The 15770-nt window shown below is 46.7% G+C and overlaps 3 protein-coding genes and 1 pseudogene across 4 annotated transcripts; all 4 read right to left on the bottom strand.

The window, feature by feature from the left end:
- On the bottom strand, positions 2190-3075 carry LOC8083000 (annotated as a pseudogene).
- On the bottom strand, positions 3062-3859 carry LOC110430486 (putative protein TPRXL; the record flags this gene model as incomplete). Its single annotated transcript, XM_021448198.1, has 1 exon — positions 3062-3859. A coding segment is annotated over one exon (681 nt), but the record flags the coding sequence as incomplete, so codon positions are not given.
- LOC8082999 (probable pectinesterase 53) lies at positions 4251-7168 on the bottom strand. Of its 2 annotated transcripts, XM_002440057.2 has the most exons (5): positions 6517-7164; positions 6223-6412; positions 5932-6138; positions 4685-4920; positions 4251-4541 (listed from the first exon to the last, which is right to left on the bottom strand). In XM_002440057.2, exons 1-5 carry the CDS (start codon positions 6954-6956, stop codon positions 4394-4396), a joined length of 1221 nt encoding a protein of 406 aa, XP_002440102.1. In that variant the 5' UTR covers positions 6957-7164; the 3' UTR covers positions 4251-4393. The 2 variants fall into 2 exon arrangements, with proteins under 2 accessions (XP_002440102.1, XP_021302863.1); XM_021447188.1 differs by having other exon boundaries at positions 5932-6412; positions 6517-7168.
- On the bottom strand, positions 8650-10999 carry LOC8082998. The gene is made up of 2 exons (XM_021446875.1): positions 10811-10999; positions 8650-9106 (listed from the first exon to the last, which is right to left on the bottom strand). The coding sequence occupies exon 2, from the start codon at positions 9080-9082 to the stop codon at positions 8885-8887; it is 198 nt and encodes a 65-aa protein (XP_021302550.1). The 5' UTR covers positions 9083-9106; positions 10811-10999; the 3' UTR covers positions 8650-8884.

Here is a 15770-nt window from a genome sequence, read left to right as displayed (position 1 = left end):
ATTTGACCTTCTAGTTTTCTACATTATCCTAAATTAATATTAATCTCGTCCACGGAGAATGTGCAATGACTGCTATATTGATTTTAGTCTAGTTTTTTTTTTTTGAAAATTAACCGCTTAAAAAAAGTTTTATTTTTCTCATTTTCCCCAAAACGAGGTTGTTTATGTAGTTATGCCATGATATATCAATACTTATTTACGTGGGGATTAATCCCTCCTTGACAGTTCAAAAAAAATGAATATTACTTTTACTTTCTAATGTATCTTTCTCTTTTTACCAATATATCTTTATCTATATTTCTCCTTTTATTTTATGCATATATCCTTTTAACTCCTTTTAAAATTTCTTACCTAGAGCTACAAACATCATCATCTATTAATAGACAGCGGGACTAAGAGTATTTGTAGGGTAATTCAATCCAGTTTAGGCATTTCATATATGTCAAATGTTAAACTTTATGCCTCATAAGAGATTCCTATGGAAACTTAAAATTCCTCAAAAGGTTTCTGTGTAGAGGAGTAACGCTCACCAAAGACAATTTCGTTACAAGAAATTGGCATGGAAATGAGAAGTGTTGTTTTTTTAAAATATAGAACACCTTTTCTTCGATTGTGTGCTTACTAATTTTGTATGGCGTTTGATGAAGATAACTTTTAGTCTAAAACTACCTCTAAGTGTTGTTTAGTATCTGGTTACAAAATGTAATGACACACAATATTGATGAAGTTATTGTGCAAACAGGTGCCATGTGTTGAGTCATATGTTTAAGCCGGAATGGTGTTGTATTTGACAAAACACTCATGTTTAGACACCTTCAAAATTCCAAAAGTTTATAAGATTTCTCGTCACATCGAATCTTTGAACGCATACAAAAAAACATTAAATATAAATAAAAAGAACTAATTTGACAATCTTCCTGTAATTTGTGAGACGAATCTTTAAAACATAGTTAGTCCATGATTAAACAATAATTGTCAAATATAATCGAAAGTGCTACAGTGTCCAAATTAAAAAAATGAATCTAAACATGCTCCTGTTTGTTCTCTAATGCAGGGCACACATTGGACCAGAATGTGGTCGTTGTTCCAAAAGGAGTATCGGAGCTCCCTGTGAAATGCATGATGTCTTTTGGAATCCTTGACAATGGAATTATTCGCAAGTATAGTTGGAGGTTTCGTAATAGGTTAATTTTGTGATAAACTATTTGCTTAAGTCAGCCGTTTTTGTTTTGCTGTGTGTGTTTACTGTGCGGACGGCGAAGTCTATCCCATAGTACAATTATCTAATACTAACTATCAGTCATATACATCATCTGATGTAGAGATTGAGATTTTTTTTCATTTGCTTGATGAAAGAAACTCCCTTTATCTAAAAAAAAAGTTAATTTTATAATATTTTTTTACAAACAAAAAAATTATTCTGATCGTTGCAAGGGGTTTGCACACAATCAATCCTTAGTTTCAACCATCGGTTGTTGTTGTTGTAAAGTTCACTAAGCGAGGAAGCGCCTAAGTACCTTTAAAAACATGATCACCCGTGTTTAGCGAAGATTTTCATAGCAAAAGTCTCCTATGTGTATAAATCTGACACTATAAGATTATGTAATCACAAGAACTATAAGCTACAATAACAAGCAAAAGCCTTGTTTAGTTGCAATTTTTTTTTGTCAAAATAGACACCGTAGTATTTTTGTTTGTATTTGACAAATATTATCCAATCATGGACTAAGTTGTAGGCAAACTGTGTAATTAGTTACTCACAACATCCCAATTTATAAGTTATTTCAAGAATCTTGGAGAGTCAAAACATCTCAAGTTCAAGTTTGACCAACACTATAGAAAAAAAAAGTTATAACATCGAATAGATATTACTATGAAAACATAACTAATGAAGAACCTCATGATACTTAGTTGGTATCATAAATGTTATTATGTTATCATATAAATTTGGTCAAACTTGAGATGTTTTGACTCTCCAAAATTCTGCTAATGTCTTATAATGAGATGGAGGGAGTATTTTTTTATCTATATTTAATGCTCTATGCAAGATTTGATGTGACGAAAAATCTTGAAAAATATTGTAAATTTTTTAGAAAGTAAACAAAGCCATAATATGATATAGAATATTTTCATATGATATAGAATAAATAAATAAGTAAAGTGTAATTTAAGAGAACTGAACCAAGCGAAGTAAATGCTAGTACTTCGTCGCCCCTTTTCAGAATCAAATGCACCGCCAGGTTCAGTGAAATCGTGGAGTCTTTTTGTGTTTGAAAAGACGGAACGAGTTGGAACTTGGAAGGGAGGACAACGAGGGTAGTTGAGTTTGACTGTAAAATATCAATGCTTGGATCGGTAGTACTCCCGTTTATACTCGGCTCCACACATTAGAGCATCTCCAGTGGTTTGTTAAAAATCATTTACCAAATCTTATGATTTGGCAAGTGACTAAAACATATAGCAAGTGTAAATTCTTAGTATCTCCAGTGGTTTGCTATTTTGGCTTGGTAAATTAAGAAAAGTAGGTCCACTTCATCAACTAACTTTGACTGGACTTCTCCCTGCCCTTGAAGCTGCCGACCTCGACGCGCACGGGGACGTCGGCGCGGAACACGAGCGGCACGGCGCCGTCCGCTGCGCGTCCTGCAAACCGGACACGACGGCGGTGGCCAGCTGCACCTCCCCGGCCAGCGCCGGCGGCAGCACCGTCGTGTTGCGGTGGCCCTGGTAGAACGCCGGCAGCGCGCCGCGCTCCAGGCGGTACGACTGGTACCACACCCCGAGGCTGGACCCGGGCTCGTACTGGATGCCGATCCGGGAGTTCGGGTTCGCCGCCGTCACCGTCACGTCGAACCTCGCCCGCGCCGTCACCATCGACGGGTCGACCTGGAACGCAGACACAGAGAGGCGGTCCACCGAGTACCGCGGCGCCTTGGGGTCGAGCGCTAGGTACAGCGCGCCGACGGCCGCCGCGGCGAGCACCGCCAGCACGACCGCGGTGACCACCGCGCAGCAGAGGAGCCGGCAGCAGCAACCCCGGCCGCGCAAATTGAGTACTGCAAAAACTATTCCTTCTCATCCAAACAAAAAGAATCAGTGATTCCTCAAAAAGAAAAAAAGGATTAGCAGGGGGTGGGGACGAAACGACGGGTATCATCGCTTCACTTGTTACGGTTCCTCACCGAGGACCTCTCCATAACCACCTTCCTCTCCGCCGTCTCCTCTTCCTCGGCGACGCTTGACAACGACGCGAGTCGACGGCGCCCTTCTTCTCCTTACGCGTCGTCGTCGCGGGCCGCCACCGCCGCGGGAAGAGGTAGAGCGCCGTGGACGTGAGCAGCGTGGCCCCGACGCGGCCGCAGAACACCACCATGAGGAGGCACAGCACCACGGCAGCCGCGCCCGCCGCCGGGGACGACGACGCGGGCCTCTTATTATTACTCGCCTGCCGCTTGACCGCCGGCGGGTAAAGCACCCCCGAGACCGACGGCGAGGACGAGGCCGTGGATGAGCGAGACGACGCCGACGACGACGACGACGCCAATGATGTGTTCGAGTCCAGCGACGACGCGGAGCTCAGCAGCGCCGACGACGCCCTGGACACGCCGTAGACGACGTCGTCTGCTGCGTCCATCCCCCGCTTCTTTGAGGACGCCGCCGACGGTTTCTTCTCGTTGCCTCCCTGCTTGTTGTTATTACCGGGCAAGAACTTCCCCCGGAACGACAGCGGGAACCGACGATGAAAATTCACTCGCGCGGGAGAGGAGGCCACGGCGTCCGGATCTCGCGATGGCAAGCGGAACGAGCCGCGCAAATTTGCGCGTCGATGGCTGCAGAATGGCAAGTTGTCATTTTTTTGGTAAGTTGATTAGCAAACCATTGGAGGGGTCATTTGTCTAGTTTTGCCAAATTATACAAGATAACAAGTGTGTTTAGCAAACCACTGGAGATGCTCTTACGCGTGCCAGTAAACAGTACTGGGCTTGACTGTAAATATGAATGCTCGGAACTGGGCTTGAAATTCGAATGCACTTGCACGTCAGCAACTCCACCAAACCTGACGCAAGGCCTGGAACAAGCCAGGCCAGGTACATAAGCCTCTTTAAATGAGAGTCTATGGGCCTTTTTAGCCCACAACAGCCCGTGGGGAGTAGTGACTACTTGCAGCGATTCGATGCACCGGAAAAGAGACTGCACTGCACTACTGCAGGTCTGCAGTCCTCATCAAGCCAGCCATCACTCACCAATGACCAATCTCATCTTACGCAATTTCAACAATTGAATTAGTATTTGCGTTCCGTTTTTTTGTTTTTTTTTGTTTTCTCTTCACAGAAATTAAATTAAGGTCATGGTGTGTCAACAATGAGTTCCTGGACTGGATCCCGTGCTAGTGCTACAACTTGAGCCACTCGAAGCCGTCGATGAAGTCGAGCGAGATGAATGGCTTGGCCTCCTCGTCGGTGAGCTCCCGCGACCACTGCACCCTGCCGGCGTAGTTCGCTCCCGGCCCCGTGCACTTGTACTGCCCGTAGAACACCGTCCTGCATGCACGCACGCACGCGAATCAACCGGCGTCAGCGCCAGCGGCGGTGGTCACGCACCGCACGGCACGGCGGATGCCATGGATTCCATGCATCGGCGCCGGAAAAAAAGGAGGATCGGAGGAGCAGCAGTGACGACGTACATCTCCCGTGTTGGGTCTCCCCAGTTGTACCATCCGCGCGGGATGATGATGTTGTCCATGTAGGTGTAGGCGAAGACGACGCGGGAGAAGGTGCCCCAGGCCCTGCCCAGGTAGAGCGCGCCGGACCCCGTCACCCGGCAGTTCACGAACGAGAACCCCGTGTCCTCCAGCAGGCTCTGCCTGTTCTGCGCCGTCAGCGCCCCGTAGTTCCGCGCGATCGCGTGCACATGGCACCCCTGCAAATTTTTTTTCATACAATCCGTTTTACGCTCTTTCTGCGATGTTTCATGTTTATACAGCCACGGGAACACAAGAAAGTGGTACTGTGTGTGTGTAAAAGGCAAAGCCGCCAGGCAGGCACGAGAAGACGACGAGGAGCTAGGCGTCCTGCGAGCGATGGCATGGCAGGCGTCACGGGCGCGGCCCGCGGCCGGCACCACGCATGGGGCCAGGGAACCTGCAGGTCTCAGAAAACCGCATTCCACAAACCGTGCCGCCGCCAACGACAAGTGGGCGCGACATCAAAGGTTCATCTCATTCTACTGTACCCCATTAAAAACTGAAAGGGGGGTCGATTAGTTAATGTGCATCAACATTCCATTTGCACAATGCTTTTCAGTGACTCCTTGGCAGTAACCGTGGTAGGAGCACACACAGCTACACACTACGATAGGCTGATGGGTGTACTCCTGGCAAAATGTGCTCGTACTATACCTGCATCCCCTTGTCCATGGCCGGACCTGGACATGTTGTAGATGAGGCCAAACGAGGACAGAGCACGAGAGGATGTGATGCAGTTAGGGGGTCCTAGATGCAGTGAACAACAGCAGCAGATCGATCGGTGGCGCTGAGTGCGTGGGCATGCCGCCGCGCAGCTTGCGGAATGGCATGTTCTCCCAGAATGGATGGGTGCTGGGAGGACAGCATCACAGATTCACAGTCCCCCTGCCTAGGAACGAGGAACTCCCGGGTTTAACAGTGTCTGTGTCCTACAAGTGCCCTATAGCAGTGCGATACTGCAATGACGGCCTCTGCGACTGCTGGGATACGGTACGGATGTGGATACTGCCACATATTAGGCCGCCGAACGAGATGCTCAGTGCGCGAAGCTGTGGCTACTGGCATGCCCTTTGGTTAAGCTGGTGGAGCCTGGAGCTGCATTGCTTTGCTTAACGGAAGGAACGTGCAGATCGAGATTCACTGGACATTGTTGTGCATAACAAAGCTGCGTACTGACTCTGACTGACCTCGTAGAGGGAGAGCGCGTTGCCGAAGATGAAGTCGACGGAGCCCTCGATGTAGCAGTCGCGGTAGTAATGGCGGCCGAGGTGGTCGTACAGCGTGTCCTGCGCGCCCAGGAAGTTGCACCCCACGAACGCCGCGTTGTCCGCCGATATCCGCAGCGCCACCCCCTGCTTGCCCAGCGCGCCGGGCCTCGGCACGGGGGCCGTGTTCTGGGCACCGGAAATAGATGGCAGTGTCAGGCAACAGTGAAGATTGATGCATCCCACATGACATGATGACAGGTCTCGAGGAACCTTGAAGGTGATGTTCTTGGCGACGAAGAACATGGAGTTGACGGCGAACGTGGCGGAGCCGAACGTGCCCATGGGCCTGCCGAAGGACCCGGCCGTGTCCGCCGTGTCGCCCCACTGCACCACCGTCTTGTCGGCGCCGGCGCCCTCCACGGTCACGAACGCGCGCATCGGCGAGATGTTCACCTTCTCCCTGCACAGCGCGCCGCGCGGCACGGTTAAACCATCTTCGAGGCAGCAGGCAGCAGGCAGGGCAAGGAACAAGGGGCGCGCGATGCAATGCAGAAATGTACGTACGTGTACGTGCCGGCATTGACCCTGATGACGACGCGGGCGAGGTTGATGAGCGGGAGCGAGTCGACGGCGGCCTGGATGGACGTGAAGTTCCCGGCGGCGGGGTTCTTGTCGACGACGAGCGTGCGCGTGGGCAGGAACGCGCGGTTCAGCGCCCGGTTGTAGCTGCTGTGGCCGACGCCGCCCATGAAGCGCACCCACCGCGTGAACTGCCGCTCGATGGCATCCACCCGCGTCGCGTTCACCGGGTAGTACGGCAACGGCTTCGCAGCAGCCGCCGCCGCCGCGCTCTTCCCGGGCCGCAGCCGCCTCGTGTGCGTGTGCCGCTGCTTCCCGTGCCCCGCGGCGGCTGCGGCCACCTCCCCCGGCGCGACGACGAGCAGCGCCGCGGCGACGACGCAGCAGAGGAGGAGCCGCGCCCGCGCCCGCGACGGCACGCCCATGGTCTGGTCGTCGTCGTCGCGCGGTGGCTGTGGTCACCGCTGCGCTAGCCGCTAGCTGCCTGCAATAACTAGCAAGCGGGCCGGGGTTATAATTCCGGAGGGCGTAGCGTCGGGGGCGAATTTAAGGAGAATCACGGGCGTGCGCGCCACGGACGGCGGACGGAATGACGCGGCTCACGAGTGACGACGAGCACGAGCCGCGCCGGGGGCGGGAGAGAAGCTGTTATGTTGGTTGGTTTTGTTGCACCGCATGCGCGCGCATCTAATCTAGCTAGCCGGTGGGCGCGGGCGCGTGGCACATGCAGGTGGTCGCGTCCGGGCTCAGCTCGCCGTGTCGCATTAGCGACGATGGCATCCGGACAGATACACACGCACGGTACAGTTGCGCCGCACTGCCTGCCTTGCCTTTTCTCGTGCTGGATTTGTCTCGGAGACTGTGCCGGCAAGTGAAGTCTAATTCACTGACACGCTGTATTGTTCTCACCCCGTGATCGATTTTGTTCGGAGCACTGTTCCTCTTGTATTTTTGCTGCGTTCAATCTTTCCTCACGCGAAGAGAGGAATTAGTCATGGTATAATTGCTCGCTGGTCAAATCACAGAAAGCCCGCGGTAAACTAACAGGGTACACTTTGGTTTCACGGATGGACTCATGGGTCAGTAAGTGTTATCCACCACGTGTCCGAGAGTCCGAGTGCACAACTGCAAATGAACCACCAGTTATGAAATTAAGTGGTTGTTCATTCCTGACCACAGAGCTGGAGAAAGGGAATCACACAAGCAAATACGTATTATTCGACAAAATTTCCGTCTGGAAACCAAAGTCTACCACATGTCATCTTACAGATTCAAAAGGAAAAGGGAGAAAAGGAAAAAAAATTCAGGATACAAAGAAAGAAACAAAGAAAATAAAGAAAATTACATATTTTGCTCTAGCCATAGCTCAATAGCTGGGAAATATTTTTTCTTCGTCCTCCAAAGGAGTTGTTTGAAGATGTTCCTGAAGATTTCTAAACCACGAAGGCTGCTGGGTGGAATGCCTCTGAAAATGACATCATTTCTAACAGTCCAAATGGTCCAGCACATGATGATAATAATCTCCATGAAGAAGTTTCTCGCAATATGTGATTTGAGACTTTCAAATTTTTGAATCAGGTCAGGAGAGCTAATCACTGCTAGGCCAATCAGAGCCCAGCAATCTCTGGAGAAGTTACAATCCAAGAATAAGTGATCCACACTTTCTTCACAGTTTTCATTGCACAAGATGCAGTTGTAGGATGGGAGAAACATATGTTTTCGAAACATATGTTTTCTTCTCAGCAAGTTATGTTTCTTCTCAGCAAGTTTCTGGTGCTGACCCTGTCTTGTACAAGGAGCCAGAAAAACACCTTGTGCTTTGGCCGGCAAGAAGATCTCCAAATCCAGTTGAAGATTGGGACTGCCGCAATGGTTCCCCTTAAATGATTATAGGCCTGTTTGGATGTGAAAGAACTATTTCCCCAAATATAAGTCCAGATATCAAAATTGCTGTTGAGATCTCGATTCCGTAGGATTTGCTGCAGCGCTTGAAATTGGGCAAAAGCTTGGACTGAAAGGGGTAAACTGAAGAGGCCAGAAGGAGGGTTCACAGCAAACACTCTATTGCAGGAGATGGATGGTCTTTTGGCAAAGGAGTATAATTCTGGGAAGGAGTTATATCAGGAAAATTCAGACATTGCGGCCACTTTATATTAGGATCAAAACATTCGAGTGTACATCTCTCCTCAAAGCACAAGCTGTCAAGCTCTATCTTCTGATAACGAGCACCACCCATTACTTATTACACAGTAGCAGAAGCATGCATGGTTTTGGTCTATTGAGCGACTTGACTATCGCATCATTCATGTCAGCCTGCAGATCCAAGTTTAGTACAGAGAAGGGAAGGGCGTGTTTATGATCCTCCTGGGTTGGAGTTTCTGGCAGCGTCCTTCTTCTTCATCTCCTCAAACTTGTCAATCGCCACCTGCAGCTCGTCCGTGCCTCCCACTGCTCTCATGGTGTAGTAGTAGACCCCGAGCACGAAGGCAGACAGTCCCCCAGCCACCACCAGGTTCCTGGTCTTGGGTGCAAGGCTTCTGAATCCCGCCATCTTTAGGCTGTAGAGGTTCACGATCTGTGCAGCAGGGCATGAAGGCAAACAACATTGTTATTATTATTATGTGGTCAAAATCAGCAAGATGTACGAGTACATGATAAATGTTGATGAATTGGAGATGAAAGGTGACTAGATAGGCAGTATGACAGTATTCACTCCAGTCATCATCACTTTGACATTTCTTACAGCAAAATACAACTGATAGTATGACAGTATTCCCTCCAGTCATTATCACCTCACATTCTTACAGAAAAATACAACTAATCGCAAGCCAATTTGGGTGTCTGAAATGTCAAATAATATTGAATGGAGGTGCTTGTTGAACAGACTATGATCCACTAGCAGCTAAAGAGTTTCACATTAATTGACAATACCATCAAAGCAAATGACAGTGTATGTATAATATGGGAAGAAGCTGATGCAAGTGTGCAGCCAACTGAACAGGAAGAAGCTGCAAGTCTACCAAGAAGTGTTGAAGTTGCATCAAGAAACAGCCACGAAAAAGAACCAAAACGACAGAGAAAGAGTGGTGACATAGAAGGACTGATGGACAGATATCTTGACATGAGGACGAGGCTGCACAATTAGCAAAAAGAAAAGGAGATCTTCTCAAGGCGATGATTTCTCAGTCAAATGACACATATCTGTTCTCAACACATTGGAAATGATTGGAGAAGGCCAAAGCATATGGGGTCTTCAAGAATCCAGAAAACAGGGAAATTTATTTGAGTGCTTATCATGGGGATCAAAGAATCTGCCCTGATATGGTTAAGAAATGAAATGGGCATTAGTTAGCTTGGAGCTTTAGGCCGAGATACAGCTGCATTCACTATGTATTGTGTTTTCTAGCATATGACTTAATCTAAATGCTATTTTTTATTTTTTTCTAGAATGTGCCAGTGATCCATTAAGTTTGTTTATAACTTATTGAAAGAAGACATATAGTTGTTATTACAATACTACGGATAATAGAAGATTGAATCTGTTACTACTATCACCAAACATTCACAAAACATAATTTCAGTTTCAGTGTTTATTATTTCCCCTTGAGCACACAAATGGTTGACTGTTAATCTTTGACACTGTAGACAGACGGAGCAGCACTGGTAACAGTGGTGACTTTTCTACTTTGTCTCCTACCTATCACCAACAAATCCATGCCTTACTCAAACAAAGGTGGATCATATGCCGAGGTTGTTCAGAATCTTTGCATGTCCTGTAGCTGCAATAAGTAGAGAACATAGGCACCATTCTAATATAAGCGTTTCAGCTTTTACATTTCTACTTATTGCTTATCGGAGTAAAGCTAATGCAATATACTATTTTGTGACCTCTTCAAGTTTGGCCGCAAAAAGACTTGCATATTTAAATCGTTGAAGTGAAGCTGTTGTAATATGGTTGACAGAGTCTCAATCCCTGTCATTTCCGAGCACAAGGTTTGAAATGAGGGATTAGGGAGGATCAAAGGATTTATCACCCTGTCTTAAATCCATGAATGGATTCAAAACTTGTCAACCGAACAGCCTAAAAGAAATGGATGCACACAATACACCCAAAAAAATCTTTTGCAAGATAATCGAAATTAGCAGGCATAACAGTACATGTATACACTTGCAAGTTGCAATTAGATCAGATCCGTTTACAAATAATCAGAATAGCTTAGGTTAGGCTTTGGGTGCTCGGTTTCGCACGACAGGGAGGGAAGAGAAGGGGCGGGCATACCTGAGTGCTCTCGCCGGAGAAGGGCCTGACGAAGACCTGGGATGCTGGGAAGCTGGCGGAGGGCGGCGGCGGTAGCCGACGTGAGAGAGAGCACGCGAGGAGGGAGAATGGCGGCCGAGGTGGAGGCGTGGAGCAAGCGCACCCGCACGGGCCTTCTGCGACATGGGCCGTTCCTTGCCCCCCCCCCCCCCCACCCCCCCCTTTTTTTTTACTTTTTTGTTTTTATATTCTTCCTGGTTTGTAAATTGCAATTTGTTTTTAAAATAGAGAAACCATAATAATAATTTATAGGAACACTGTAAATGAGAAAAGGGGGGAAATATTTTATCAAGGTGGCACTTGTTTCCTCGTGATGTTACAAAACTTCTCTTTGAACATGAAACAATTTTCACGAAACTATTCTAACGAATCTAGAACACTTTTCTTCAACCTAGAACTTTTTTTTTAACAGACATTTTCCTGTGAATCTAGAAGATTTTTTTCTTAATAGAGATCGATTGTTTCTGTAAATTGGTAAACCTAAAACATTTTTTTTCTAATTATGGATCAATTGTTCTCGTGAATCTAGAACATTTTTATGTGCCTTCAAAAAAATATTTCTATTGACAAGGTAAAACAAAATTATAACTCTGTAAGTTTCAGTAGATGGCTGATTGATAAATGGCGGATAGATTGGTCAAAGATTTTACATGATGTCTCGGTGTTTTGTTTTAGTATGAGAGATGGAAATTTGGGAAAAAAGAAATTTTTTCTGTTAAATCACTTTACAATGCTTTAACTGTTAATGAGTCTGGTCGTTACTATAAACAAATCTGGAAAGGGAAAATCCCTGAGAAATTAAAAATCTTCTTGTGGTTGGCTCTTAATAACGCAATTTTAACAAAAGATAACATGATAAAACGAAAGTGGAAAGGAGAACCCACTTGCTATTTTTGTTCTCAACCTGAAACTGTTAATCATCTGTTATTTCAATGTAGCACTGCTAAAAGTGATTTGGGCAACCGTAGCTGTTTGTTTTGGGGCTACTAATGTATCTAAGACTTTGGATCAATGCTGAGTCTGGTGTGAGAGATGGTTACCAGCTGGGAAAAAATTTCATACTATTGGGATAGCGTCCATTTGTTGGGCGATATGGAAAGCAAGAAATAAAATCTGTTTTGAGCAATGTTTTCAAGACGGCTGGTCGTGTCTGGACACCGGGGGACAGTCCAGGTCGTCCAGGACGATTAGTCGTCGTCCAGGACGATTAATCGACCCTGGACGAGTCCCCTGGACGTCCTGGTCGTCCCTACACATATGGGGACTGATATATACCACATATATTATGTAGCTATATACAATACACATTATACCATATATATATACGTGTTCTAGGCTCTAGAGTCTACATAAGCTGGCCACTTACCTGGCTGCTGCAGAGCCCTTTCTTGTCTTGCTGGCTGCTGCTGCCAAACTGAAATTATAGAAAAATAAAGCTGCAGAGCCCTTTCCTCCCTTGCACAGCTGCAGGCTTGCAGCAGCAGCTGCACGCTTGCAGGGAAGAGAGGGAGGGCAGCTGGAAGGGAGGGAGGAGAAGCTGGGAGACGGAAGGGAGGAGAGGAGAGGAGGAGCAGCTGGGAGACAGAAGGGAGGAGAGGAGTGGAGAGGAGAGGAGGGCAGCAATGGGGGTGGCTGCTGTTGCTGGACGGGAGGAGAGGAGAGGTATGAATGTGTTGTGCTAAAATGAGTGAGGGGTAGACAACATAAACTCTAATGGGCTTGGGCCAAAATATAAGGCAGCTAGCTAGGCCCAAACTCTAAGATGCAGCCCATCTACTGACTGGACCATCTCCTGACTGGACGCCAGACAACCTGGACGGACGATTAATCGCGACTGGACGACGACTAATCGGACGACCAGTTTCCTGGTCGTTCTGGCCAAGTCGGAGGCCCTGGTCGAGTACCTCCAACCGTCCAGGACGATTAGTCGCGATTAATCGGACGTCTTGAAAACACTGGTTTTGAGAACAAAATGATTCTTAACCCTATCTCAATTATATGCCATGCATGTGCCCTTATGAGTTACTGGGCAGGTTTATATGAAGGTATGGATAAGGAGGCGCTGGAAGAAGGAGCTACCACTATGCTGAGGATTGCAACTGATCTGTTGAACAAAAGACCTCGGAAGGAAAGCTGTTTGTTGTTGCAGGACACAGAGAAGGATCGTCAGAATGAAGAGTGACAGTCACATACTAAAGGAAGACTTGAAGACGTGGCTGAAGGATGTTAAGTGGCGTTTGTTTTGCCTGATCTTTTGTAATAGGCCTCTCTATGCTATTGCTATCTTAGGATCTATCTTTGGTTTGTTGGTACTGTGGCTTGGATGTTCTGCAGTCGAGCTCTATGCTTTTCTGTAGGGTTAAGGTGGTGTTTGCTGAGATGTGTGAGTGCTTGGTAAGCTGGCTACGGTTCGTTCTTAGTTCTTGGTTTTCTAGCTTTTGCTCCTCTCATGTATCTGGGATAACACTCGTTGTATTTCCGTTATCTTGGTAATGGGTTCAAAAAAAGAACATTTTTATTTTGAATATGGAAAATTTTTCGCATAACCCTAGAACATTTTGGTCCAAAATCCGGATCAATCGTTCTCATGAACCTGGAGTATTTTTTGTGCAGGTATAATATTGTTTCTGAAAATAAAGCGCCTTTTCTAACTACATTTTTTTTAACATGGAACAATTTCCTTGTATAAACCTGGAATAAACAAGGATGATTGTATGAACAGCGAAGCGAGCGCAACCTTTGCCTTGCCTAGAACAAGCACCTCATAATTGTTCACTCACTGACTCAAACGATGGTCAAATTACACAAAACCCGCGGTAATGCCTGCATGCAAAGCGGGGATGTGTCATCAGTGGTTGTTCGCCGGATCAGCAAGACATGCTTAGCAGCACATATACAAAACTTCCAAATTCCAATGAAGATAGATAAAAAAAACTCCCCATAATTAGTTTTTTTCTTCTTCTTTGGCCTTGTTTACTTCCAACCCAAAACTCAAAATTTTTCAAAATTTCTCGTCACATCGAATCTTTAAATACATACATGGAGCATTAAATATAGACAAAAATAAAAACTAATTACACAGTTTGGTCGAAATTTACGAGACAAATCTTTTGATTTTAGTTAGTCTATGATTAGACAATAATTACCACAAACAAACGAAAGTGCTACGCAAATTTTTTTCCTTTAGAAACTAAACACGGCCTTACCATACCGCCGTAAAACAGAATAAAATGAAGAATTTATGTTAGCATGGACAATGGCAAGTCAGTCTCCCAGCTCGCACCATGCATCTACCACCTAGTGCCAAGAAGAGTCTGACGGAGGCAATCTATCCAAGACGGACTGCAAAACAGAAACTGGGCGCGCAACATCAGCGGGGGTATGTCGCTGCAGGCGATCCTGGACTATCTCTAACTCTGGAACGCGGTGGCCGCGGTGCAGCTCAACGATCAGCCAGACCGGGTCCTTTGGCGATGGACAGCCGACGGAAAATACTCAGCCAAATCAGCATACATCATGTTGCATCAAGGTTCCACCCCGATGTTTGGCCACAAACTGATCTGGAAAACCTAGGCGCCACTAAGAGTGAAGATTTTCCTCTGGCTAGCACTCGAGCGTAGGCACTGGACGGGCGAAGGGCGAGGCATGGCTTAGAAGCTAGAGAGCTTTGCTACCTTTGCGATCAAGCCACAGAGACCATCGACCATATCCTTGCAAGCTGCCCCTTCTCCAGAGAGCTATGGTTTCATATCCTGCGAACTTTCAGGCGACAGCTACCACCAACCATTGCAACTACGGTTCGCTGGTGGCGCGATCTGCCTCTTTGATGGTGAGCAGCGGTCTGGATTTGATTCTCTGTTCGCGCTTGTCTCCTGGCAAGTCTGGAAAGAACGCAATGCTAGATGTTTCAGAGGGCAAAGCGCAAACTTCAGCGACCTGTTACAACTAATCAAAGCCGAAGCAGACTGCTGGATTCAGGCGGGCGCCGGTGATCTGGGATCTATGGCGGCCGCTTAGTGCGCGTGTAGCCGGCTTCTACCCTGGGTTGCATTCTCTTTAAAATGTAGCACCTGCATGTACTAATGGCCGGAAACGGCACTCTCTGTATCATAAAATTCTCTACCTTCTAATACAATGATATGCACACTCAGTGCATATTCGAGAAAAAAAATGTTAGCATGGAGCAGTAGCATCAGCTAATTATGCAGTGAACAGAAAACACCCGTCAGATGTCACATGTCAGTGATTTAGTCCGGTGGCTCATCAATCATCATCACATCTCTGCTGCACCTTTGAGCACGTCCAGCGAATCGTGAAGGTCGGGTACAACGCGGGGAAGTGCATTCCTGCTTTCCCCTCCGGTGAAAGCAGTGCTCGCTGGCTCCTTCGTTCGTGCTTTTGTGCCGCCACCCGTGCGCGTCAGCTGCCTCTGCGCAGCCGCTAGTGGCTCCATAGATTCTGTTCTGGCTCAAAAGAAAGAAAAGGCAGGACACTACCTAGAATCGCCAGATGCCATGCGCCCATGCCATACGCATTGACTGTTGTTAACACTTGCGACCTGAGTAGCTAGGCTGTCAGGCTGATATTGTTGGCATTGGCCCTCAGGCCTTGTTTAGTTCCACTCAAGTTATTATCCAAAAATAAATTAATTAGACTTAAAAGATTCGTCTCGCAAATTATAAATAAACTATACAATTAATTATTTTTTTATCTATATTTAATGCTCCATATATGTGTCATAAGATATGATGTGACGGGTAATTTAAAAAGTTTTTGGACCACCATTGTTAGCAGGATAAGTGTAAAGCGTACAAGCACATCTGCTGTTCACTGCATAAAAACAGCACCTGCTGCACCAAACACCCTTACAGTTTCTGCATACTCAAATATGTACACCTGAATACTGAGCAGCGAACTGAAG

The sequence above is a fragment of the Sorghum bicolor genome, chromosome 9 (assembly GCF_000003195.3).
Source record: "Sorghum bicolor cultivar BTx623 chromosome 9, Sorghum_bicolor_NCBIv3, whole genome shotgun sequence".
NCBI lineage: Eukaryota > Viridiplantae > Streptophyta > Magnoliopsida > Poales > Poaceae > Sorghum > Sorghum bicolor.
This window is presented reverse-complemented; position numbering and strand designations above follow the sequence as displayed.

What these genes read in the sequence shown, in the direction of transcription:
- LOC8082999 (XM_021447188.1), bottom strand. Translation starts at nt 6,956, where the DNA reads ATGGGCGTGCCGTCGCGGGCGCGGGCGCGGCTCCTCCTCTGCTGCGTC. An exon ending in GTCAATGCCGGCACGTACAC is followed by an intron (nt 6,413 to 6,516) that starts GTACGTACATTT and finishes CGCGCTGTGCAG; the next exon opens with GGAGAAGGTGAACATCTCGC. An exon ending in GGAGACCCAACACGGGAGAT is followed by an intron (nt 4,542 to 4,684) that starts GTACGTCGTCAC and finishes GCGTGCATGCAG; the next exon opens with GACGGTGTTCTACGGGCAGT.
- LOC8082998 (XM_021446875.1), bottom strand. Translation starts at nt 9,082, where the DNA reads ATGGCGGGATTCAGAAGCCTTGCACCCAAGACCAGGAACCTGGTGGTG.